This window comes from Cyprinus carpio, chromosome A6, assembly GCF_018340385.1.
Source record: "Cyprinus carpio isolate SPL01 chromosome A6, ASM1834038v1, whole genome shotgun sequence".
NCBI classification, from domain to species: Eukaryota; Metazoa; Chordata; class Actinopteri; order Cypriniformes; family Cyprinidae; genus Cyprinus; species Cyprinus carpio.
This window is the reverse complement of record NC_056577.1, coordinates 19572963-19600150: the sequence shown is the minus strand read 5'-3', so window position 1 is coordinate 19600150 and position 27188 is coordinate 19572963. Positions and strand designations below refer to the sequence as shown.

At 35.9% G+C, this 27188-nt stretch overlaps 1 protein-coding gene and 1 long non-coding RNA gene across 2 annotated transcripts; one reads left to right on the top strand and one right to left on the bottom strand.

Moving 5' to 3' along the window:
• Window positions 1-1690: 1690 nt before the first annotated feature.
• On the bottom strand, window positions 1691-5518 carry LOC109057494 (prothymosin alpha-A-like). The gene is made up of 5 exons (XM_042758303.1): window positions 5335-5518; window positions 2868-2936; window positions 2653-2743; window positions 2439-2521; window positions 1691-2343 (listed from the first exon to the last, which is right to left on the bottom strand). The coding sequence occupies exons 1-5, from the start codon at window positions 5377-5379 to the stop codon at window positions 2305-2307; spliced, it is 327 nt and encodes a 108-aa protein (XP_042614237.1). The 5' UTR covers window positions 5380-5518; the 3' UTR covers window positions 1691-2304.
• A 4396-nt stretch (window positions 5519-9914) lies between these two features.
• On the top strand, window positions 9915-19706 carry LOC109057495. Its single transcript, XR_006160266.1, has 3 exons — window positions 9915-10957; window positions 14565-14897; window positions 18923-19706. It is a non-coding gene; the product is annotated as an uncharacterized LOC109057495 (long non-coding RNA).
• The last annotated feature ends 7482 nt before the right edge of the window (window positions 19707-27188 follow it).

Sequence of the window (27188 nt, the reverse complement as noted above, 5' to 3'; positions counted from 1 at the left end):
AAGAGAGTTCATTAGGCAAGTGTCATCTTGTATATTGCTAAAATGTAGTCATGGCATCTTTCGCACCACATTATATACAGAGGGTCCACCTTTTGCAGGTTATTGCTTGTTGGAAATGAATCATTCATAGACCACAGCAAAAAAAAAAAAAAAAGATTCTGGAATTGATCCAGCTTCCTTAGATCTCCATGATCTCCTAGATGGATCCATTTCACTTATGCTCCCTCATTCTAATTCCACTCTAGAAGTTCCCAAACTCTTGGTCTTGATCTTCTACTTTCGTCACGTGCTTGTTTCCCTGTGTTGTTGAAAGCATGATGGCCCAGAACCCTATCCGTCTGTTGTTTCCTCTGGCGGTGTGTCCACCTACTTGTGGCACTGATACTTTCACTTCCTGCTTCCTACAAGATTTTGATTTGCTGCTAGCTCATTAAAACCAGCTTGTTTTGAAGTAATTTAGCAAACACCCATGTCTTAGGTAAACAGACAGAATGGTGTTTTTCCTAAATATAATATGACCAAATGAACACACGTTATACAGTCTGAGGCCAGATCAAGGCTTGAATTGCCAGTGAGTCAGCTTGTCTATAAAGCAGGTCACATTTCAATTCTTCTTTTAGAGTTTGTCTCTGGTGCTCATGATTGTTGGTTCTATCTCTGCCAACATTCAAAGTCCTGACAGCAGTCTTGCAACGTTAGCTCGTCCCTATAGTGCTCCTTTCTGAAAGTTTAAAGCCACCAAAACTGAAACACTTTCACTCTTTCGAGTTTTGGTTTTGTCCACATTTTCCAATATGTGACATGTTTTTGTCAAACTTCTGTTAGGCTACATAAATGCAATTAATGAAATACATTTGTAACCATTAAAATGTCTGTATTTTGAACCGAAATGTTTAAAAATTCATCTTTTATTATACAATTAGATCACTTTTTGAAATGGTCGGTTAAAATGACTATATTCAGCCAGTGGATAAAAATAGCTTCCAATATTTAAACTTCAAAGTTCAGTATCACTTGAGCTTGTCATTTCATTTCTAAGAGGACTTTGTGATTTTGATCTGCTCTACAGAACCCTTATCTTACGTGCTACATCGAGAAGTGTCTCGTTGCAGACCACAAGATCCAGGGGGCGTGGTTGGATCTAGATCCAACCACTCCCACCTTACATTTACCTAAACATACCCCTGATCCCTAAACCTACCATTCTCCACCCCCTAGATGTGGATCCAACCACGCCCCCTGGATCTTTTGGTCTACAGTAAGCCCTACTTGGGTACACTGAACACTAACATATAGTTGACTAACAAATTTGCCTTCTTCTTACAAAAGAAATTAGGTTTAATGTAATGTACATTAATTATCTTGACTGATTTCCTATAAAACTTTTTATGCACACACACAGACATATACATACAAACAAAGTATATATAAATGTGAGGGATGTGGCCTGAAAATGTAAAAATGAAAGAATTCACACAGTCAATTTTATTTAACGCAATATAATTTATACCAGATCTTGGAGTCTTAAAGGCCTGAATAATTTACATTGATGTACATTTACTTTTGACAGGCTGATGAAAAACATGAACTGCCTCTGAAGATAATGCTGGTTCAATTATTCTTGCCCATACAGCTCCAACATCAAAAAACTCATGAAAAGTCATAAAAGGAAAAAAAATAATAAAAAAAATTAAGAACTCACAAAATAAATTTCGGTTTATTGTCACACAACAAATTTCACACATACATCAAACAGGCCACAAATAGATAGCAATTTAACAGACAAGAAAGAAAAGAGAAAAAAAAATCTTTTCTTTTGGCCCTGCCCTCTCATACAATCCAACTACGTATGATACAACTGATGTACATACACAAAGTTACTGGAATGCTTTGAATTAACCTTTTTGTTTTGTTTTTTTGTACGTTTTTCTGCAATTTTTCATTTCCTTTTTTGCTTAGTTTTTACAAGTTTCCTTTGAGATAACATGACATGGTCCAACCACAAGTAAAATCTATTTCGTAGAGAAGCATCAACTTCAAAGCACCGTTTGGTAACCAGAGATCACGGTCAAAAATGGCTGACCTCCTAACAATATGTACAAAAATATAAAATGTAAATAAAAATACAAACAAATTTTTCCTTTTAAAGTATTTTGTAAGAAGGTAGAGCTTTGAAGTCTTGGTTGTTTCTACAAAATCTGCAGTTAGGTGTGTGTACACAGATGGTGGACTCTACTTGATGATGACCATGTTTTTGCTCCCCCGGTGGACAAGGAGGGACGAGATTTCCAACAAAGTAGCTTCTTACACGTCAGTCTTTTGCTTCTTGGTTTCAACCTCATCCTAAAAAATGTGGCCAAGCAGAGTTAAAACACTGTAGTTTATACGGTCAGATTTATACACTTATCTAAGGTTTCCACTGATATAATGGAAATTACCTCATCATCATCATCATCATCATCATCCTCAGCTGCTCGTTTTCCTGTGCCACCCTCAGCCTCATCATCTTCATCATCATCACCTATAATGTAGTTATTAATTCTTAGTAATGCCTCTTTGTTTATATGCCTTGGTTGTCAACACATAGGTGGAGCTACAGCAGGATGTTTTTTAATCATCCTTACCATTCAATTAGTTTACTTAAGGCCTTACCTTCTCCATCATCTTCCTCATCTTCTTCTTCAGCCACATCATCATCTTCCTCATCTACTTCATTTTCTGCATCACCATTCTCCTCGTTTTCCTAAAAAAATAAAAAAAAACAAAAAAAAAAACATTATGAGTTATAATGGGTAATACCTGAGGTCATTTGGAAACTATTACAAGCAGTACTGGGCAATGAAAAAAATAAAGTTGTGGAAACTCACTGTATTTCCATTAGCAGGGGCATCCTTTCCGTTTTCTGCCTCCTCAACCTGTTTCTTTTCTTTAAGGTCCTAAATGTAGAAAAGAAAAATGGCTCTGTAATTGCTTCAGTTACTTATCTGATGTAGTAATGAAACTAGACCAGTGCAGAATTCACATCCTCTCTTATTTGTGGAACGTGCTTTTCAGTTTTGAATTAAAAGCATTTCACATTTGAAACGCGACACTTCCACACTCTTAATTCATTGGATGGCTGTCTCTTCCATCCCCGCCTGGTTTAAAGACCATATTGTGGCGTTGTAATTTGATACGTCCATGGCGTTACCGCCAACGCGTGCTGTAGTTTAGTTTATAATCCACATCACTGCGCTTGATAAAGACACGCCCGCTAAAAAACTACAATTCCCAGCTCACAGTTAGCGAATATTTTAACTCAGCCAATAAGAGCGCGAACTCGACCAAAGAGAGGCTGGAGCGACAAACCTCGGAGAGAGAGAGAGAAAGAGAAAGAAGCGGGGAACAATAGCGTTGTGCTATTAGGCCTTTAACATTTTTTTTTTTTCAAGCACTATACTGTTGTTCCCTCGAGAATTACTATTATTCATAAGAGAAACCATTTTATTTATCAAATTATTGCATCTTTGTCTAAAATCGCAGATGTTTCATCGCTCTGAATACCACAGGATGTGCTTCCATTCAGCAGCTCGCTCGGTATTAATAAATTTAGGTCATAATCCTCAGCTTTTAAGCCGGTTAGCGTCTACATCACGCCTGCAACGCCTTCTCACACCGTCACCATTAACGTTACATGCCGCTTTGTAACGTTACAACCGCTGAGCGTCAGTGAGCCGTTGATGAATAACGAACATATCTACAGGATAATACTGACCCATATACAGATCAAACAAACAGCGTGGGCAGAAGCGTTTTAGCTGAAGCGGAAATCGTCTCCGTATTTCATAGGCAAAGAGACGTAGGCTTATCAAGACCGGAACGCTGCAAAATGAAAAGCTTAACAAAGGACACACGGGTCAGAAATGTTGTGCCCACAACTAGTACACTAGGCGAGTCCAGTGATCTCTCTGATATCAGCAGAGACTGAGCACCACGCGCTTGGTAAGTCCGGTGGAAAACGATCGTTTGGGTTGATGCACTGTACGGGGCCGTTCACACAGTACGAGCTCTTGCGCTCAGAAGCAGCTAGACGGAGCGCAACGGAAAGGAACAGAACAGAACGCAGGGCTCTCGAGACGCGCTTTTGAAAGTTAAACGGAGCTACTGCGTCTTAAAAACGCGGCGCCTGTGCACAAAACGGTAGAATAAGAACGAGACGCATCGCAACGATAAAATACGTCGTTCTGGAGTAGGTTTATATATATACATAATAAAATCACTAGCTGGACGCGAGAACGCATCCTGTACGGACGTCCCTTAACTTCGGTTTTCGCGCTTACCTCCGGAGCAGACCGCGCGCTACAATGAGAACTCATTCAGTCTGACAGACTGCTGCATCCGCAGCGGGGATAAGTTTACACACAAACTGACATCGCCGCTAGAAATCATTCCATATTTCAGTACCAGGAAATATAAACCGTCTTCCGTGGAAGAAAAGAAGAGACCTCTTTTCTTTCATTTAAGAAATTATCAGCCATCCCGACAGTACCGGACAGATAGACTATAGCCCAGTAAAGCTCATATCTTAAGTACTTTAATCACTAATGTATGATAAACTCTCATTTTCACTACGAAAAAGTGAACTATAACCTGAACTTGACAGAACTTACGAGACAACGCGACCTGACGCTCCCGTTAAAAAACCGTAAATCCGAGGCAGGTTAATTGACTCTGAGGTTCACAGTGTTTTCCTAAAATTAAATTGTACTTTCATTACGCTTGAAATATCGGTCAAACATAAAGTAGGCACATTTTAAAGATAAGGGAACCGTGCTTTATTGAGAGTGGCATCATGAGTCGTGAGGGCTGCAGTAACTTGTGTGACAGATCGGGCTGCGGGATGACGAATCACCGCGTCTCGCGGACTGTACGAGGCACCTTCAGGAACTGAGACGATACGAAGTAATACAGAAACTCGTGCAACAAACCATAGAAGCAGAGTATAGATAATGCTTACGATCCTCTGCGTCCATCTCTCTCACTGTACTTTTAAAGAGGAACCGAAAAGCCGCCTACATAAAGAACCCACGTAGAATCCGAACAAAAAGCATTTTAGTTGCAAATGTGTCTGTAAAGAAGCCCAACTTCAGCACCCCCAACATTTGACCATCCACGAAAAGTCTTAAAAGTGACAGTGAGATGTAAAAATCCAGTCAAAATTTGCAAATAGTTTTCCAATAACGCTGTATACTTATTTCCATGCCAAAATCCATATTTTATATAGCTCGTATATTCAAATTAATAAAAGCGCAGCATCTACAAATCAGTGTATAACGTTAACTGAAGTTGCATTACCTTGGCGGAGACTTCCGAGCTGGTATCGACTTTTGTGTCAGCCATTTTTCCAAAATGTTAAGAATATAATGAGGTCTCGGAACAAAATAATAAAAAGAGAAATACGAGATGTATATAATTAAAAAAAAAAGACTATTAAGCGTCTGTAGCGAGCTCACGCGGCGGCAGAGCAGTTAATATAGAAGACTGGGCGGAGCTTTAAGGCGGGCGGTTTTCAATGATTGGTCAGTGTGGCAAAAACTCCGCTCCTCTGATTGGTCAAGATGGAACAATAGACTAGTTCTACAAAGTCAGACTCCGCCTCCAAACCAACCTCTGACTCATTTATGTGATCCATACTATCCTGATCAACCTCCCCTTGATGGATGATGGCTTAGATGGGCTCATCATTCTTTCCTTAAAAAAACAAAACAAAAAAACTTGCGTACGTAAACCATTAACACTACCCTGAAATCTATAATGGGTCCAAAGCATCTCAAACATTTAATTTTACTTACAGAAAGCCAAACAAGCCTGGATTTTTTACGTACTTATTTTTTTATATTACATGTTTTTCCATATGGTGATACTTATATGTCATTATATAATCACTGACCACGTCGTTACACGTGTCATCACCTCATTATAAACTATTGTCAATTTCTGCTAAAGGTGTGTCGTGTAAACTATCCTGCAGTGATAAGCGTGTTTAATTAGAGTTGAGGTTGAGAGTACTGCTTATTTATTTTGGATGGCGCGTAAACTTTTGCTCTATTTGAAAGAAAGGTCACGCTCAACCAATATAATATTGCGGCAGTTAGTGGACGCCCCACTGGTGAAACCTGCTCAGCGTTTGATTGACAGTTCTCAAACTCCGCCCTTTACCGATGTTTCCATATATAACAGCACCCTGAGTGATTTATTCAAACCGTCTTTTACACATTATATAGAAAGGAAGAACAAAAAATAATATGCAGTCAGTTCTAGTAATTACAGCAAGACAAAAATCACAGTCACGATTTTTTAAAGATGCTTAAACGAGATTGTTCTCATTCGCAAACACGGATGATTTGGCGGGCTAGTGAAGGATAACGGATATGCTCATCTTACGAAGCCTTTTATAAACATTGCCAGTGAAGTTTTGATATTTCATGCGATTTAAAATCGGCACGCTGTGTGGAAAATATAATGGTGAACTTCTTTACCTCACCATCATGGCCGATTGAAATACCGTATGGCGTCTTTAAGTCTTCTTATTGGCTGATTGGGCCGAACGAACACAGAATTGACGCTTTGCGAGCGCTGATTGGATGTTGCCAACGTCAATCAATTGAAGGGCCTCGTTTAAGGTGCTAAACAAAACATGGAACTGGAGCGTACCCTCTTATCCCTTTTACTTCTCCCATTCTGTGTCAAGGACACATAAACGTGTTAGCAAATACACGTTCAGGATTGGATTTCGCACGGATTTATGTGGGGCATTTACAAGCAGGTTATTCATTGTCACATTTGTGATCATTTAGCAGACGCTTTTATGTGCAGCGACTTGCAAATGAGAAACGTCACATGCCATTTATCCCGTAAGAGCTAACATTAGTCCCAGTACCGCAATGCCAAGTTTAAAGAGAGCAAGCTATAGGCCCTAGTAGTAACCTACAGAAGTTAGTGGAAAAAGAAAAAAATTAGGAAAGAGAAAATAGGTTTCATTTGAATCTACAAAGTTTATTTATAGAAAGTATAATCTTTTCATCTTCAAACACATTTATTTATTTATTTATTTCCCATGATCATTTATTATTAGCTATGTATTATTTTGGAAATGCAAATTTAGGTCACAGTTATAACTTTAATCTCAGTGTTCTTGTCAGTAGGCCTATACTGCATATCTATCTTTTAGCAGGCACTTTTCATCCAAATTCATTTACATTAACTGCAGTAATTGCATATATGGATCAAACTGAAGTTAAGTGCCTCGCTCAAGGGCAAAATGATGATATAGCAGAACTGTAATCTCACTAAAACACCAGTTCCTCGGTCACTGCTTCTTGGAATTAAACCTTCAACCTTTGTGTTAGCAGCCCATATACGCTTAACCATCAGAAGAGCACCAAATGACGCATGCATCCATATTCTGTCTCATGCATTTAGAATCTGTCATTACTGAAAACACAAATGTTAGCTATTGTCTACTTATTCAGAGATTGATTGAATGAATGAATGTTTGATGGTGTTAATTTACAACCATCAGTCGATTCTAGGTAATCTGGGATGCTGCTGCACAAGTTTATAGCCCAGAAACTGTGACTCACAGCAGGAATGTCTCTTCTATATATTTAAAACACTGAGACACATTTAAATTTATTATTGTACAAATAGAATGTGGTCTTTATCAAAGAATTTCTGACTAACAGTCTATTACAGAATTATATATTTATTTATTTGTAGTTCAGTTACACACTATTAAACACAAAAACTATTTACTATTTATGAAATCCAGTGCACTTTGCATCTGTCAAAAGTCTCATCAAAATGAAGATCTGTGAAATGTCTGAGACCGCCCCCTGGAGCAGTGAAACAATCCTCCACTCCGTCTCCCCTTCTCACATTCTCTCTCTAGCAGATCACTCTCCATTACCTCTACTATAAAGCTGCTCCTCGACACACTGTGAGAGGGCTTTCTCAGTGATCTCTGGCATCTAAATGGAGTCTTTTCCTGTCTGCAACAATAATGACCAATCTGGAAATCCCCGTGCTTTGCTGCCGTCTGGTATGGCTGCTCACGTGATCTTGCACAGTCCCAGGGGCCCAGAGTCCTATACTTGCCCTGGTCTCTTGGATGGTCCTGTTTACTTACACAATCTTATTACTGTTAAGAATTCAGAAATGGCCTTGAGACTGTAACATGGACACCCGCTGTTTAATGTATAATTACAATGCTGGTCATCTAGCAGCACAAACTATGTGGGAGAGTAATTGAATCAGTATCAGTATCATGGATGACTAGATGATACTTTTGAAAATTCTTAAATCATATTTATATTAATTATATAAAACTAAATAACAATAATAATAATAATAATAATTTTCACAGTCGGTCTAAGTCACTATAAAATCTTCTGTGTACCATGAAAGAATCATGCCGGTTTGAAACAACAGTGAGTAAATGACGACAGAATTTTCATTTTTTGAGTGCACTGTCCCTAAATTGTACATTATTGTAAATTTTACATTATTTCACTTGATGCCTAATGTTGTGATCATAAAGTCAATAAATAATATGTAAAATTACTGTATTTACCAGCTGCTAATTTGCTAATTTACTTGGATTAAACTAAAAGTCATCTGTCAAATAATTATCTGTGTATTAAGGTACAGTAACTATTTTATTTGATAAAATACACTTGTATTTGGTCAGGTGTAAATGTGTTGGTCAGGTGTAATGTTACACTGTTGTCATTAACATAACATGTACACAATGTGAGGGTTTGTTCATGAGTTACAGTAGTAAACCAAACATTTCCATATGTTAAAAAAAAATACATTTAGTAAAATGTAATCTTTGAATATATAAGCAAAGCTTCCTCAAACTCATGTGGACAGCAAAGAGCTTTCGAAGGGAAGAGTTTATTTGATCTGGGATTCTTCCTTGTTTCTCGTCCTGATGTATAGGGGCAGGACTGCAGACGCATAGCCTGCAGCATTTTCCCCTCTCTCATTTTTTCATTTTTATATAAATATAGCCTTCACTTGTCCTGCAGCAGCTGGTTCCACAGTTTTCCCACAGCTGGGATGAAGCATGAGGCCAGTGCTTTAATTCAGAGCAGCCAAACGGTAGGTGTTCTTATGCTAACCTCTTCTTTTCCTCCTTATCCTCATTACAAAAATATCCTGACACATTTTCCCATCTCCTGAGAACTTTTGGAAACCAAACCTTGCAGATCTATATTTATTTATTTATTTCTTTATTTTACAAAGATGTGGAAGGATGACCAAAATGGAGGTGAGAACGACATGACATTATGTCACTCCTTGTCTCTGTGTGGCTCAGCATCGCAAAGGCACAGATTAGGAAATCTGTCCAGGAGACTACAGTCAATGAGGCAGCAGCTGGTGCATGCAGCATGTGACCCTTTGACCCTGAGCTCTGTGGTTGCGTCTCTGTGCGTCGTACATGTAATTGAGCATGTTAAAGGCTTATTCCAGCAGTTTATTCATGATATTACATGCTTGAAGGAAAAATTCAAAAATGAACATTTGCTCAAAATGTATTCAGGTCATCTAAGATGTAAATGAGTTTGTGCCTTCATCAGAACAGGTTTAGAGAAACTGAGCATTATATCACTTGCTCACTAATGGATCCTCTTCAGTGAATGGGTGCCGTCAGAATGAAAGTTCAAACAGCTGATAAAAACATCACAATAATCCACAAGTGATCCACTCAACTCCAGTATATCAATTAATGCTTTCTGAAGTGAATAGATGCTGTTTATAAGAAGCAAATCCATCAGGTATTTTAACGAATGGATAGAGGACTCACATTTTAACAAGAAACAACTGTTTGATGCATGTTTATTTTTTTTACTGGAGTAGTGCGGATTACTTGTGGATTATTGTGATGTTTTTATCAGCTGTTTGGAGTCTCATTCTGATGGCACCCATTCACCGTAGAGTATCCATTGGTGAGCATGATGCAATGCTACATTTCTCCAGACCTGTTCTGATGATCATCTACATTTTTTGGTAAAATATTCCTTTAATGCATGTTTTGACAAACTGGATTTTTAAACGAATCATTGCCACAAATGTAAAAGAATAATGTTTATTTTAATCAACACCTTTTTCCTAACATGTTTTCCAAGCCAAAAGTATTATCACTACAAAGCAGGTAATTGGGTTATGAACATCAGTGGTTTTTGTTTACAATCTGATGGCAGTTATGAGATGAATCTTTATTGGGTGAGCTTTGGTAAATGTGAGCCTCACTTCCTTCCTTTTTGATGCTTTGCATGACTGCAAAACAGCAACAGTAGGCTTGTCATTTGCTGACAGACTTTTCTTATCTGAGCACTGGAGTCTGGCAATCTGATTGGTGAAGAGCTTGCACCTTCTGTGCTGGATTAACTTGAAGCATTTGGTTTGTTATATTAAAGCCTGTCATCTGACTCTTGTACTTGAACATGAAAATTGGGCCGCTACTTCTTTGAAACTAAACAATTTCTTCGGTTTTTGTGCTTGTGTTGCAGTTCTTCCTCTGACACATGAATGTTACTATTTATGTACTCTTTTTCAAAGTTTAGCACACATACATTTCAAATTTGAATGTAATTGATATTAATGTAAATGACATAAAAATGTAATATGAAAATGATTAATATTTAATACATTATTATTATTTTTAATTATTATTATTTAATTTAAATACAACTTTTGAGCCTTTCACATGGTCTAGGAGCCCCTCCTACACAGCAAGAACCAACCAGATCTTCTTGTGTTAAAGCCTAGGTGGCACTGATGTGCAGTCAAGACCTATAAAGCTGCAGATCTCACAGATGAATTCTCACATTCTGGGTTTACAGGAAGAGTCTCCATTATACAAGTTATGAACTGGAATCCCACTACATCATTACCAGCTGTTTGTGTCATGGTAAGTGAACTTTCACAGCAGCCATTCTATCTAAAATAACAGTGCACTGCTGATGTTGTGTCTGGTTTTAATTTTACCGCTGACTAAATGCATCTAAAATCTAAAAGACTAAATGTATTGTTAGACAGAGCTTGTTTAAAGGGTGTGGTTAAAATTGATCAATAAAATATATTGCACTTTTAACTAAAGAATATTGTTGGGGGTAAAAAAAAAAAAAAAGATCAGTAATTTCAATAAGACTTACTATATAAAAGTACAAATACCAAATACCTAGATTGAATGTGTGTGAAATGTGAATAGATTGAATTTGCAAGCACAATGAGATGATTGGATTGACTGAACTTGTGATGACAAAAGTAATAAAATGAAATAAAAAAAAAAATGCCTTTACCTCACCATATCAAACATCAATCATCCAGCAAAATATTAGCATTTCAGCAGTTCTTGTGTTACAGTTATTTAGTTATTATATTTCTCTATGTAACGTGAGGCATTATGTAAGCATTATTATCACTTCATAATAAATAAACGTGAAGGGGTCATCTAACAGTATTGTCACAAACTTGTGGTATTCAGATTATGAATAAAAAGTGCAATTGTTTATTCATACTAATTCCACCTAATTTAAGAAAATGTGTACTGTTAGAATGGCAAGAAAGAAAGAAATAATTTTTTCATTTACATTTTTTTGTTATTGTCAACCAAAACTTTTTTTTTCCACAATATTTTTCATCTCTCTTTCATCTCCTTATCAAATTCCAAAACACACTAATGCAAAGTGGCACATGTAGCTGACCCTGCTGTCTTCAGATACACAGATCCAAGAAAGAACAGTGGATCAGTGGATAATGGGGAAAAGCATGCTGCATAGCTTCATTACTCCGGTGATTCCCACTTACCTCCTTTTTTTTTAAAGCTTATTTTCACTCGCCTTATAATAGACATGCGCTCAGCTGAGAGAGCTGGGAATAGGCCAGAGTAATCTTCACAAACACACATGTCTGGTTTACAATACTTGTAGGAACTCTCTATAGGTGTAATGGTTTTTATACTGTACAAACTGTATATTCTATCGCCCTTCACTAAACCTACACCTAAACCTACTCCTCACAGAAAACCTACGGCATTTTTACATTCTCAAAAAATAATAAATTCATTCTGTATGATTTATAAGCTTGTTTCCCCATGGAGACTTCAATTTAGGTCCCCACGGTGACACGAGTCCCCATGAGTCAGTGTATATTCAGGTTTAAGTCCCCACCGGGATAGAAAATCATGTACATTGCCTCTAAGTCCACATTGTGAAAGTAAATCCCCAAAAAAGTTACATAATGCTAATGTAATAGTAAAAATCTGTCATTCTATCAAACTCATATTCTTCTTGGACATATGAAAATGCACCAGACAAGTACATTTTTATTTATCCTACACCAAAAAAAGGTAAAATATCCTTAAAATGTATTTTATGTGGTAACATTTTTAGAGTTTTGAATAAAATATATTGCTTAATAAGACTGAATCCACCTAATACATTGGGTTACAGCAATGAAGTTATTCTTTCAGGGTCAAACCAGGTAAATGGCTCCTACTGTGGTATTGCTCAAAAATGATTAAATATTACTAGTTACTGCTACTCTAAAAATTCTTGTATGATCAAGATCAGATTGGTTAGGTCACATGATTGGAGATTACGTACATACATACATAAGTATCAGTGACAAGTGAACAGTTCATATATGACGTGTGGGTAACGATACGGCAGCAAGATCTGAATGTCTGCTGTCTGAATGTCTAGCTCGTCTCCTTGGTAACTCAGGGTGCAAGGTGCTAGAAAATCAGTCCTGTGCACACAATCTCTTATACGCACTTGCTCGCTGAGCAGGCGTTCTCTCTAGAGAAGATAAACCACATGTTTGCACTAGGCTACATGTGTGATAGTGTGTCTGAGCAGTTATGTATAGTGAGCAAACAGCAGATTGCACTTAACCTAATGGCATGTGGCTAGTCAGCCAGAAAAAAAAGAATAGCTAAGCCGCTTGAGTGGCGGATGCAGTGAGGCTTACAGATTATGAAGGCATGTTCTCACATAATTTTAATATTATCTCCTTTCGTAAAGGGAATTATATGAAAAAAGCACTATGGTTTCAAGGAATAGCTCACAAAAATTCAAATTCTGTCATTTACTCACAGTTGATGGTAGCCATTAACTTCCATAGTATGGGAAAAAATATGGAAGTCAATGGCTACCATCAACTGTTTGATTACCAACATTCTTCAAAAAACTTGAGGGTGATTCAATTATGGCAGAATTTTCAGTGTTTGTCAATGCTAAAAGCACAAGGACTGGTAGTAAGTCAGGTTTTAATATGAATTTAAATCCAGTTCATCCCTCATCTTTCTGTGCACTACAAACATTTGGATTTTCAATGGCTTAACAAGATGGGTTGTGTGACTATTAGCTTATATTACATCATACTTTTAGATTTTCAGAACTAATGATGGTATAATAAAGCCCAGGAGGAGGATAGTATGGCTGTTGTTCAGTAGGGAAATGATGCTGACTGCTGCCACGGTAACAAGTGCCAACAGCCTCATCATACTAGTGTCCATGTAGAACAGCAGACTCTCAGAGCACAAGATGCGATCAGTTGATATATTTAATAAACATTTTACAATTTCAGTAACCATAAAATTTAGATTTACAAGTTAGTCAGATCATAAAGCGGATGTTCGTGAACAGAAGTCATTTTTGCTTGAGGATGTAGCCATAGCGACTGAGATTGGCTACACAATTCTTAATTTAAGAATTTGCTTCCTTAATAAACTGATCCATAATGCAGTCTATTTAGAAACTTGTATGGGGTTACATGAATTTCTCTGAATTGTAATTTTCTTTGAATTGTTGTTTTAAATCTTTATAAGGATAGTTCACCCAAAAATGAAAATTGTCATTTCATCATTTGTCATCCTTTATGTTGCTCAAAAACTGTGTCCTTTTTCTTCTTCTGTGGAACACAAAAGAAGATATTTTGAAGAATGCTGGAAAAAGTTTTGGTTACCATTGACTTTCTTTGTATGGATGGATGGGTGGATGGATGGATAGATAGATAGAAAGATACATACAAACATGAATACATACATAAATTCTCATAATATCTTTTCAGTTCCACACAAGAAAGAAAGTCATACAGGTTTGGAATGACATGAAGGTGTCTTAATGATGACTTTCAACTTTCATCAATTGATTTTAAAAACTGACCTAGATTTTAAAAGTGTATCACTGAGTGTTCTAATAGCAATAGATCCATATCGGACAGAACATTGAAAGAACATAAGGTTCTAATTTATCTATGATATTTTTCACAATTACGTACCACAAAAACATTATTAATAAGATGTGAAAGATCAGATTTTAGCTCAACAGATTTCACCCTGAAAATGAGTGTCAGAAACTGTCAGGTACAAACAATTATAGGGTTATTCAGGTTATCCCACCATCTTTGGCATGACAAAAGACATGTTGTCCTTTCTAAATGTTTCTAAATCTCTCTCTCTCTCTCTTTTTCTCTCTCTCGTCTCTTCTGCTCCAACCCACCAAATCATTCAGCTCTAAATTTATCTCCAATTACCTCATCAGTGCTATTATAATAGGGCAGATCTCTGCCCATGATTGGGGGTCCCATCTGACCATGTATGAGTGCTAAGGCCTGAGAATTGGATTACAGCTTATCCATATCTGCAGCTGTAGCTTCCTAACAAAGCCTGTGGGCCCCTGGGCATATTTCAAGCAAGCCAGAATTCACCAAGGACACTCCTCCTGACTGGAAAAGTGGAATGGCAGAGGAATATCCGGTGCGGTAATCCTCTTTCCTCTCCTCAACACATTACCTGACGCATCAGCATCGACTGGCTAACACTACACACGGAAGCATAATAAGAGGTAAGAAATACTGTAGATCTCTGTGTAGAAGCACTACCCAGACACAAAACAAGAGGATTAGAATTTATTTTCAGCCTGACAACAGAGCCTCTCTAAATCAGTGTGATCACAGCCTCACTGGCAGGTTTTGACTAACCCATGCCATGCCCCTAAATCACACACACGCTGGGCTCAGACCTCACTGCATGCTTTTATTCTTAGTGCAGTGAATGAGGGCTGCAACACCAAAACTGATTGCATATTAATGGCACCAACATTTATTCAGCTGATAACTGATATTTGTTCGCTGATAACACCAACATTTATGAAGAGTCAGCTTTGGATCAACATATAAATCAGTTATCCTTATATTGTAATCATTACCCGCACAAACTGTAATCACTGCCTACATGACGTTAACTAACCACATAACATGTATTTTCTTAGGTGTATATTAGGTTTTTAATAATTTATGTATGTTTTTTTTTACTTATTTATGTCTGGTTGATGAATGATTACTTAATGTTTGATTGAATTGAGAAATTTTTTTTATGGATGGTTTTTTTTATTTATTAAAGTATATACAAATACAAACTTGAATTGACCTGAATATGATAATGCTGTTTGAAAAATGTCAATCTAAATGTTTATATATAAAATAAATATAAAATATTTATTTGTAGATTTCTTTTTTCATTTTATTTTGACCAAATAAAGTTTGTAGTCTTTACATTTGATTGTGATGATCTATAGATGTGATCCAACACGTATTGATTATTCTGTGAGTGTATCAGTGAATTGAAAGTTGGTTGTCTGTAAATAGAAAGGTTGTTCATTTTAGCCTGAGGTCATGCATTTAGTGTGACGTCACAGGCATAGATGATGTAATGCAACGCAGTGAGCTCAGAGCCAGTTTCAGTGGGAGGGCAGCTCATTTGGAACAGATAGAGGTGCTTTGTTTTCTTCACTTCCTCCTCTCTGTACATGACTAGAACATTGTTTCTGTGTTATAGTATTTGCTCATTTGAAGGGAAACTGAGTTGCCCTTTGTGGATCTGACCTAACAGACACATTCACAAGAGGACAAAGTATATTTACCAAGGACCAAGGATAAACATCTATTATAAACTAATAAATCTTAGAAATAAAAATGGATAGACCTAATACTGCAAAATGGCTTACTGGAACACTTATAACGCTGCAATATAACCTGAATGCAGACACAGAATTGGACTTCATGGGTCAAACAATACATGGTTAAACAATCAAACAATATACACCACTCTGTTTTTTAGAAAAATTCATTATTATATTCAGCAAGAACACATTTAATTGATCCAAAGTGACAGTAAATGTCAAATTATTTATGTTTTTTTTTTCCTCTGCCATTCCTGCAAAGAAAAAGGTTTGCAGGAAAAGGCCAAATTTCTTGTTAGACTGCAAAACATTTTTAAGAAATGTATAAAAAAAACTTTTCCCATCTCACGTTTTTCTCTAACCATGTTGTTTTAGGAGCTTCGTAGTAGAAGGATAAGTAAGCAGCCTACTATTTTACAAGTACAAAAATAAGTATTTGCATAAGTGGATTAGAAACAAAATTGTTTTATCACTATTTAACCTGTTGCATTACTCCTTAATACCATTGTTAAAATAAGATCCTTTTACAAGATTGCATTCAGTGCAAAATCCTGGTAAATACAGTGTTTCCCCACAAATACCAGTTTCCCCACAGACTCATAACATCATATCACTCAAACAAATGCATAGATATACTTAGAAGAGTAACAGCGATCAGCAGAAGAGCTTTCTGAGCTGACTTTGATGATAGAGTCACAGTAAATGTTGTATTGGGACTCACATGTGTCCATTAAGTCCCATGCTTTATGGGAAGACATGGGAACATTGGAGTTTACATATGAGCTAGCTTCCAGCAAGCTTCAAGGCTAATGAATTATAAAGGAGCATTTAACGATTCTAAACTGTTATGTGGTTCCCTCATTGGTATGTAATTTATAAGGTAAAACAAGTGCTTTAGTGGTGTGCAACATTGGCCAAGCAGATCTCACAGAATGGTTATGTGTGTCTCATCACTAAGTAGAAAATGCAGTAATCTTTGCCAAGCCATGAGAAACAGAGGACATGGATCATTTTAGTGATGCAAAACACAGTTTTATTAAAGGGAAGCTGAGGGAAACCTGTGTTTTAGCACCGTATAAGCATCCTTTAGATTTCAGTATAAAAATGTAATGAATCAGCAGTAGAGCAAATGTGTTGATTTCTCTGCATGTCTGTTACTTTCATGGTTTACACAATTCTCTGCTGAGCACAACCTCTAAAGGTAACCCAGTCCCAGAGAGGACTTTCAAAAACAACTCACTTCCCCAAAGACAAACAAACAGTGGAGCAGAGGCCTGTTGACCCAGCAGCATAACACACTGTGTGTGGGTAGATTATACACACCAGGTCAGACATATACACACCTGCAGTGCCTCTGTTCTCACAAAAACACAATAAAGATCTGGTGCGAGGGATTAGGAATTAAATAATCAGTGTCTTTGAGGATATTTATAATGGAATTATGGTTTTAGAGCATTTGGGGTTATTTGGATAACTGATTTCTTCTCTTATTTGGACAAAATTAATATTTTTATTCAGCAAGGACGCATTCAGTTGATCAAAAGTGACATTATTATTAACATTTTAAAGACATTCATAAAGACATTTCAAATAAATGGCATTCTTTGAAAATTCAGTTCATCACAGAATAAAAAAAGTATCATAGTTTCCATCAAAAAATTATATTTATTATTTACCATTTTCAAAATTTATAATAATAAGAAATGTCTCTTGAACATCAAATCAGCATATAATGATTTCTAAATGATCATGTGACACTGAAAACTGGAGTAATGGCTGCTAGGAAAAAAAACTGGCTTTGCAATCACAGGAATAAATTACATTTTAAAATACAGCAGAATAGAAAATAGTTATTTTAAACTGTAACAGTATTGCACAATAATACTGTTTTATTATATTACCTTTAAACATCTTATTTGACATCTTCCAAAAACATTTAAAAAAAAACCTTACCAACCCAAACTTTTGCAACTCACAATTAAATGACTTGAATGCACCGCTTCGATGAAGAACATGTTTTACTTTGTGATTAAAATGAACTGAGTATCATAAAGTCAAAAATAAAGCAAGTGTCCAAAGAAAGAGACATTTTTAAATGATGAAATTCTTGAAAAAAAAAAAAAAAAAAAAAAAAAAAAAAAACTTGTTATAAGATGTTTGGAATAATCTTTTATTGCTATTTCTTAAAAAAAATGTACCTGCTTCAGTGCTTATTAATGATACTTTTGTCTGCCAAATCAAAAATGAAACTAATAGAAACATAAAACAGGAAACTTTATCATATACATATAACCTTGACCACATGACTGTGTTACAAAGTCAATTCTTTTAAAATATAAAATAATTTGACCTTTTAAATAATGAATTATGAAAAAATTATCTCTCTATCTCTCTCTCTCTCTCTCTCTCTCTCGCTCTCTCTCTCTATATATATATATTTATTTATATCATATCAAAATTATATCTATATAATTTTACCTTGAAATATATATTTAAATAAAGCACTTTACCAGAAAAGTATGCATCTAATAAAACTTACCTTGATTAATTTTAAAGACTTGTCAAGATCTGCAGAAACATGCCCTTTTCATTTTAAACTATTGTACTATATATCATACTTATGCTTCAGGAATGCTGCAAACGAGTGTGGGTCTTGTCTTAACATGTATCTCCACACATGAAAAGAGTTAAAACATGTCAACACACAAGAGGTCCTCAGGGGCTGAGTTGTCGATGGTGCCTTTGTGTGGACACAACTGTCACGATGAAAGATTCTCTCACAAGCTTTAAAAATCACAGCAACCTATGAAGGCAGAATTAAATGTAAGAAAATGATTGCTATTTATCCACATAGTCCAATTAGAATGCACTCATGGAGAATTAAGTGTGCAGTGCCGTTATTTCCGCAGTGATTGGGCCAGATGCCACCCTGCCCACCTTCCCAGAATGACTGCTCACATTTATTCATCTACAAGACTGACTGACCTCATCTCGTACAAACCAGAAACTACATCTACTGACGTATCAAAGGTCTGCATTGCTTAATGACCTTTACTTGAACCATGGACAAATAAAGCCAGACTCTCTGAGCTTCAGGTGCTGCCAAGGCTGTATTTGATGTCTGCTAAACTTAAGTATGGGAATAGGGAAGGGTCACCTGTCTGTGGTAAGACTGGCAGTTTACCTTCCAAAACACTTGATGGCATTGGTAGCAGGACATCCAGGGGCAGAAGCAAATAGTAACCATGGCAGCTTTCTATTTAAAGAGCTCTGACAACACCTAGTGGTGAGATGTATAATATCCCTCATTCTGCCATATGTTCTGTGATGCCATTGAACTATGATGAACTGTGAAATCTGATACAACAGTGAGATGCGGAAAAGGCCATTTGGATCCATTAACCTCAACACAACCCCCCAAAACACCACTCAACCAGGAAATCGCTCCTCTCAGCACATCGCCAGCGCTTTTTTGCTCTGGTTAACAAAAGGGAGTTCAGCTGACTGAGTTTACTTTGCTGACCAGAGCACCTTCCTCTCATTAATTGACTGTCTTGCTTAAGTTATTACCATTGTGATTACCATTGTGGGCTTTCCTGAGCGCAGAATGAAAGAGTTTACATTGTTTATTTGTATATGTGTGTGTGTGTTGAAAATAAATGTTTCTTGTTAGATTTTCTTTATAATTTGTTTTAAAAATACATTACCATTCAACTGTATTTTGCTTAATTATTTTATTTTTCTGAATGAAACTGAAAAAAAAAAAGTATCACAATTCATGTGACACTGAAGACTGGAGTAAAAGCTGCTGAAAATTCAGCTTTGCCATCACAAGAATAAATAAAAATTTTAAATACATTAAAATAAAACAGTTATCTTAAATTGCAATAATATTTAACACCATTACTATTTTGTGTTTTGGTCAAATACACACACACACGTACGTACGTATATATATATATATATATATATATATTATATATATATATATATATATATATATATATATATATATATACACATATAGTTACTAATTACCTCTGGAACTAAAGAATCATGTCATTCTCAAATTCAATTACATCTTTGTTCCCATAGAACATTTAATGTGTGGGGGAAGTCTCTAAAAATGCATGAAACATCAGAACTATATTAATAATTCATATACCAAATGGTGTCCACAGCTGTGCCACTACCATAATCTGACATAAATACTGAAAGGTTTGCTTTAACTATTCATTCAGTTCTATAAAATGTCATGCAAAATTTACATTCTGTGTAACTGATACATGTTAACAATACATAACAGAATACATTTGTGCAAAACACACAGCTGATACAGAAACTAAAGTCAATGACACTTTAATCTAATCAGCAAAATGTGATAGATTGTGCTGATGTGCAAAAGGCCATTTACAAATAGGAAAGCAACGAATTGACTCATTTCAAATGTTACATTTCAGAATAAAGGTGTACTTATACAATATATAAATGTATATGTCATTACAGATATAAGTAGTGTAAATTTAGTCTCCATTTTAATTGTTATGTAGGCTAATAGATTTTAAGCACAATGATATATTTTCAGTTAAGTACGGTCCTTGCCTAGAGATGCGAAGGAAGAGTTGGGAGAAACCAAAGTTACTTGCTGCCATCTAGTGGACACTTTTATAAACAGCATTGGGTAATTCCTGAAGACTTGAAATTATGATATTTCCAAATCCATGAAGTGCTCTATCCCTCATTATGTGACAGCAATTGTGTGATCATAAATAGAAGATGTAATAATATCTTAAGATATCATAATAAAATAATATAATAGTCACAAAACATTGATTAACAAACCATTGAGGCACATGAGGAAAATGTTTAACTTTAAACATTTCACAGTGAAAGCACGGTTTTGTAACATTGCTCTGAAGAGGCACTGAAAATTGCCCAGATTCTATTTTTAGTGGAACTGTACATGCCAAATATTTTCTATTCCAAATATATTCATCTAATATTCTAAATATTTTATATTAGATGAGTTTTATCATTGTATAAATTGTTTGAAGTTTAGTCTTAAATCTGCAGATGCTTTCATGGCCTCTAGAGGGACTAAATATAGCCTCAGTTTACTCTGACAGCTGTTTTGTTATATGTAGTTCTACCATCTACCATAATGTTATACTTAAGCATCGTCCTTCTGTAAATAAAGAAATATCTGACTGATCAAACGGACCAATAAATTACATTTTGAATAAGACACCTTTAGGTAGCATGCAATGTTTGTGAATGGAAACCTAATTTGATACCTAAAAAATATTTGTAAATGAAGACATTTTTAAGGCTGAGATGTTTGCAGCAATGCAGATTTAGATTTTGGAATATCGGTTATTTTTGGCTATATAAATTAATGTGTGTAAAAGGTGCAATTGCACAGAATAATTTTTATGAAATAAGTTAAGCCAAATTGCTCCAAAAGTGAAAAATAAATAGTATAAATAAGTAAACAAAATAATAATAATATGAAATAGCATACATAAACTAGTAATGCCAAGATCACTCGCAGCAACAACGTGCCGCTTTAATCCTGGACAAAACTTACCATGCAGTTTCCACCAATATATCACAGTATATTGTTACTGCTGTTAAATACATATGTAGCTAACCTTCAAACAGTGTAAAGAACTTTCAGAATCTTTTGTCATTCTGTTAATTCCTTTCTTTGATGATAGTGGTGGTTAACAGGTTGTGAGAATTAGTATGGTGATAATTTAGCAGGCACTAGTACACACTGGTTTAAAAAAAAAATGCAATGAAAATGCATGCCTTCTTGGTAATTTTTATTTTAGCGTAATTTGTGTGGATAGCCTAACTATTGATAAAAAAATAAAAAAAATAATAATAAAATATATTATAGTTATATTTAAACATAATAATATATTATTATGATAAATAGATATATAACATCATATAAAAATATAATATAGCCATATATATATTCTATTATTCATATGTCATATCCATATTTCTATTATTAATAACATATTTATATTATGAAAGAGAAAAAAAAATACAAAAAACCCGGAAAGCAATGTAGCAGCAGGCGCAACGTCGACATAATAGTAGCTACACTTGTATTAGTAACCCATATACTCTCATTATTGCAGAAGGACAAGTTCCACCATGACATGGTAAGCGAAAATCTCGATTAGGGTATGTGAAATGGCGGCAAGAGGAGGAGGCGAGGACGGAAACATGATACAGTACAGCACAGCTGTATGAGTGAAACAAAAAACCCGGAATGGATTTCATATATCAGTCGGAATCACCTACACTGCAAGAGCCGCTCCATTGTTATCAAGTAAGCTTTCTACACCGCAGGTCAAACAGTCGAGTGAAAACATGCTGTGAGGCCGTGTGCCAGTCTTGACAGCAAGATTGATATTACATTTTTTTATTTATTTATAATGTCACTCCCTCAGCCGTTGTATTAGATAGCCTTTCAGCTGTTTTTTTTTTTTTTTTTTTTTGTAATTTAATGCCAAGGTAATACAATGCACAGTATACATTTAAATGTAAACCAAAATATTTCAATAACATTATTTACATATAAATGAACTGCTAGATGTTATAATAACTGTGGAAACAGGTTTTCAGTCTGTGAAAAGGGTCAACAACTTAGTATGCAGGAGCTCAGGACAATCTACTTGAACTTACCTGCTTAAACCAAAAAAAAAAAAAAAAAAAAGAAAGAAAGAAAAAAAGGAATGCACTGCATTGCCATTATACATGTCCTTGCAAGTAATTTGTGAAGAAATGTACTGCATTTATTTCCTCTGTGGAAAAATGTGACTTTTTAGTGAATGATTAACTGTGCCTCAGTACAAATATACTTGAATTTGATCAAGAACTTAGGCTACTTCTCAAATTTTGGTTTAGTATGTTATTTAGGTATATTCAGATGTACAGTATAAATATATTCCCAGACATAGGCTACTACATACACCATGTTGCCATTTTCCTTTGACTTGTGTGTTTTTTGGTTATTAAACACAAATTTAACAACGTTAGTGTTATAGCACTTACAATTAAAAATGTCTCACAGCTCTATGTTTTTAGAATAACAATGTTTCTAGTACATCATCTGAATATTGCTTACTCATAAGTTTTGGACATCCTTATAAGGTTGCTATCACAACAATATAGTCTGGCTGACCCAGTTGTTCAGAGTGCAAGTCTATGAGTCTTAAATATTAGTGTGCCTTCACTGTTTTTCATTCTTTTCCAGCTCTGATAATGCTGGTCCTCAAAATAAATACTTGTTCTCAAGTTAATTTTACCACTGGGGCCTTGACTGTTCCCAGCCGTCCCTCCTCCCTTCCACTCTTGAATTGGTCCCTGACCATACATGGTCTTAGTTGAAGAAAACAGCAGGCCAAGAGAGCAGAAGTGATCTGCCACTCAAACAAGCCTGTGTGTGAAAGGGAGGACCCTGTAACACAGACTCAGTAGTGCTGGCCATGTTACTCCTCTACCACAAAAATTTACACTGTAATAGTGTAGAGCTAAAAATGGGTGAGGAACTAACAACTTAGAAACAGAAACTTTAGTTAGACTTTATGTTTCACACAGCTTGTAACAACTTGAATTGACTTTCAGTAAAAGACACAAATAGGTGTTTCTGGGTGTGGAAGTTAAAAAACTATTTCTGTCACAGGTGCCAGTGAGTCATGTTGTATTACAAGGTTCTTAAACAATTCTAAACTCTCTTTCTATAACACGTCAGCAAGGTAGGCTGAGGTGAGCCTACGACATTTAAATGAATTACATGTATTTATCAGCAATAATTGAATATAGCCTGGGTTCAAAATTGTGATGCATGCTGGTTCACACATGTACAAACCTATTCTTCAAATACTGGATGATATCTAGGCATTTCATCTAGGCATAAGTCTGAGCGCAAGGATCCATAGCAATTAAAAAGAACTGTGTCTGATTCATAGGTGTTTTTGATGACATTTGTTTGTAGTGGGGAATAAGATGACTAACTCCTGTTATGTTATTCTAATCAATTTAGAGACAGCCTTCCTTCCTACATTCTACACAGACACTGAATGGTATTTAACACTCCTGACTCCTAAAGACTTAATGAAATTGCTTTACAAGCACAGCAGCAACCTAAGTCCCTATCTGTCTTTATCTGTCTCTCTTTCTCTTTATCTCTCACTATCAAAGACTAAAATCTGTCTGTAAAAAAACAAACAAAAAAAAACAGGAAAATGTAGTTTTTATATATATATATATATATATATATATATATATATATATATATATATATATATATATAGTCTATGATGATTTTAGCGGTTGACATAGTGTGTGACAAAGTGGAACATATTTCTGCTTTCACATTCATATCGCCCACAATGTAAAAAAAAAAAAAAAAAAAAAAGGAATTTACAGTTTGCACGTTTCAGTTTTGTCCCCTTATAGTGAAATTAAATTCCACCAAATACTCACAAACAATTATTAGTTATATATGAAAAAATGCTGAATACAGTTATTATTTTACATATTATAAAAAGTTGTATGAAAACACTCAAAAGTTGTATGAAAATTTAACATATCCAATTATTTAATTATGGCCTCGTGGTTAGAGAGTCGGACTTGTAACCCAAAGGTCGTGGGTTCAAGTCTCAGTACTGGCAGGGATTGGTGGGGGGAATGTATGACCAGTGCTCTCTTCCATCCTCAATACCACGACTGAGGTGAGACCCTTGAGCAAGGTACTGAACCCCCAACTGCTCACTGTTGCTCCACATGGCTGCCTTGCTCTGGGTGTGTGTTCACTACTTACAGTACTGTTGTGTGTGTGCACTGGGATGGGTTAAATGCAGATCACAAATTCTGAGTATGGGACACCCTACATCTCACTTCACTTTAAAAATCATAAACATTTCAACTTTGAGAAACCAAATCAAGATGTTGGCTCTGAATGTGTATTGTGTTATGGATTATTGCCTTATAATATAAACTGAATAACCATGAACAACCACAAATATAGGTCTAATACTGATAAAATGATTCTTACCAACACACTTCCTGTTTTTCTGTCTATCGCTGCACTTTCTCTGTCTCTTTTGATCTCTCCAGCTATTCCTTGTAGATTCTCTCAGTCCCATACGACTGATTTAATAGGGCTTGTACCATCCTAGCACCCCTTATTTTGTCTTTTTGAGTAAAATTAAAGGGACGGTTCACCCAAAAATTTAAATTCTGTGATCATTTACTCACTCACCCATTTTAAACCATTACTATTTTATTTCTGTTTAAAACAAAAGGAGAAATTTAACAGAATGTTGATACTGCTCTTTTTCATACGAGGAGTGAATGCTGATCAGAGACTGTCAAACTCTAAAAAGAGCAATAAAAGTTGTATTTTTCATTTTTGTAGCTTGCCAGCCTTTATTTACCATTCACATTCACAAATGGCCCTTTTCCACTGCTCGGCACAGCTCAGTACGGTACGGCACGGCTCGGCATGGTTTGCGTTTTCACTGTAGTTTAGTATCGCTTCAGAGAGGGAGATATTATTCAAATGTCGTTATAGTTGCACCGCCTCTACTGCCACGACTCCTAAAAAATATTTTTCATTCCGCGTTGCCCCATCAAGCTCTCACTGGATCCCCTCCTCTGCTCTCAACGAGAGGAACGTCTGTACTTCCGCAACAGAGAACGAAACTTTTTGGTTGTTAAAAAAAGGTGCGCTCGTTCAAAACAGTTGTGTTCGATCCTTCGCTGACAGTGCTGATTTAAATCTAGCGGTTATTTTGTGATTGTGTCGCAAGTTCAGTGATGCAGGTAGTGACGATTCTTTCCGGCCAATCCGTGATCGGCAGAGTTTACACGTCATGTTTTGGTAACGGTAGGGTTCACTTGGAACCTCAACCAAGGTGATACTAAAAAAAGTACCAGGTACCAGGTACTGTACCCAGTGGAAAACCCCCCAAAAGTGAACCGTACCGAGCCACACTGTGCCGTAACCATGCAGTGGAAAAGGGCCAAAAGTAAACCAACAACATGAAGGTGAGTAAATGATGAGAAACTTTATTTTTTGAGTGAATGGTTCCTTTAATGATGAGCAAAAGACTGACGGTTAACTGACAAGATTTCTCTGTACAGTAGCATCCTACAAGTAAAACACCCCCAAGTCAGAAAGCCTACACATTCTTGACATTACTCATGCTCTGAAAAACATTAAAGCATTCTCTGAGAGAGCACCTGTTCAACAAAAGAAGCAGGATAGTATAGGGGACAAAAGATTGTCACAGTAACACTGCATGCACTTTCCTTTATAAATCACAATAGATCTGACTGACACCAACAATACGGCAGATGAAATATTTTTCCTATTGCCATCAATAAGACATTCTCATGTAGTCTCATCACTTTATCTTTTTCATTATATGACAAACCTAACCAAATAATTATTCAGTATGTTTTAAATACCTGTAAACACTGATTACCTTTCATAATAAATTCTTTACTTAAAATTAATAAATAATAAAATAAAATAAAATTCTTTACTAATTCTTTTATTGTTTACTAATAAAATAATTTACTTGTGTTGGTTAGTTAATGGTCAAAGAAAAGAATGCTAAATAATTTTTTTAAAAGGTGAAACCACCCTTACTTGCTGTCTGATCAGCCCAATACCTTTCATTTTTAAGATTTTCTAAAGCTTAGTTTTATGGTTTATGTTTCTTCACAAACAAAATTAGAAAATATTAACAATCTGTAACAAAGTTCGTAGATCAGAAAGAAGGAGGCGGGAACTGGCAAACATTAAACAAATCTTTAATAATCAAATGAAAGAACACAAAATGAGAGTAAAAGTGCCAGCCCCTCACGGATGACTGCCACATAAAATATATCTAAACAACAACATAAATGGTCCAGGCCTGGTACTCTCTCATCTTTCACTGTCATCATTTTATCCTTCCGGAGCTCCTTCATGGGACTTGAGACCGGTAAGTGGCACAGGTGTCACTCATTATCATTTACTCCACCAGCCTCGCTCCATTCCCATGGCTCTCGGCCCTGCCCCACTCATCACACAATCATATGTGCTTTACTATAGAAGGCATATGGAAAAAGTGCATGACCATAAAAAACAATATCAAACGATAC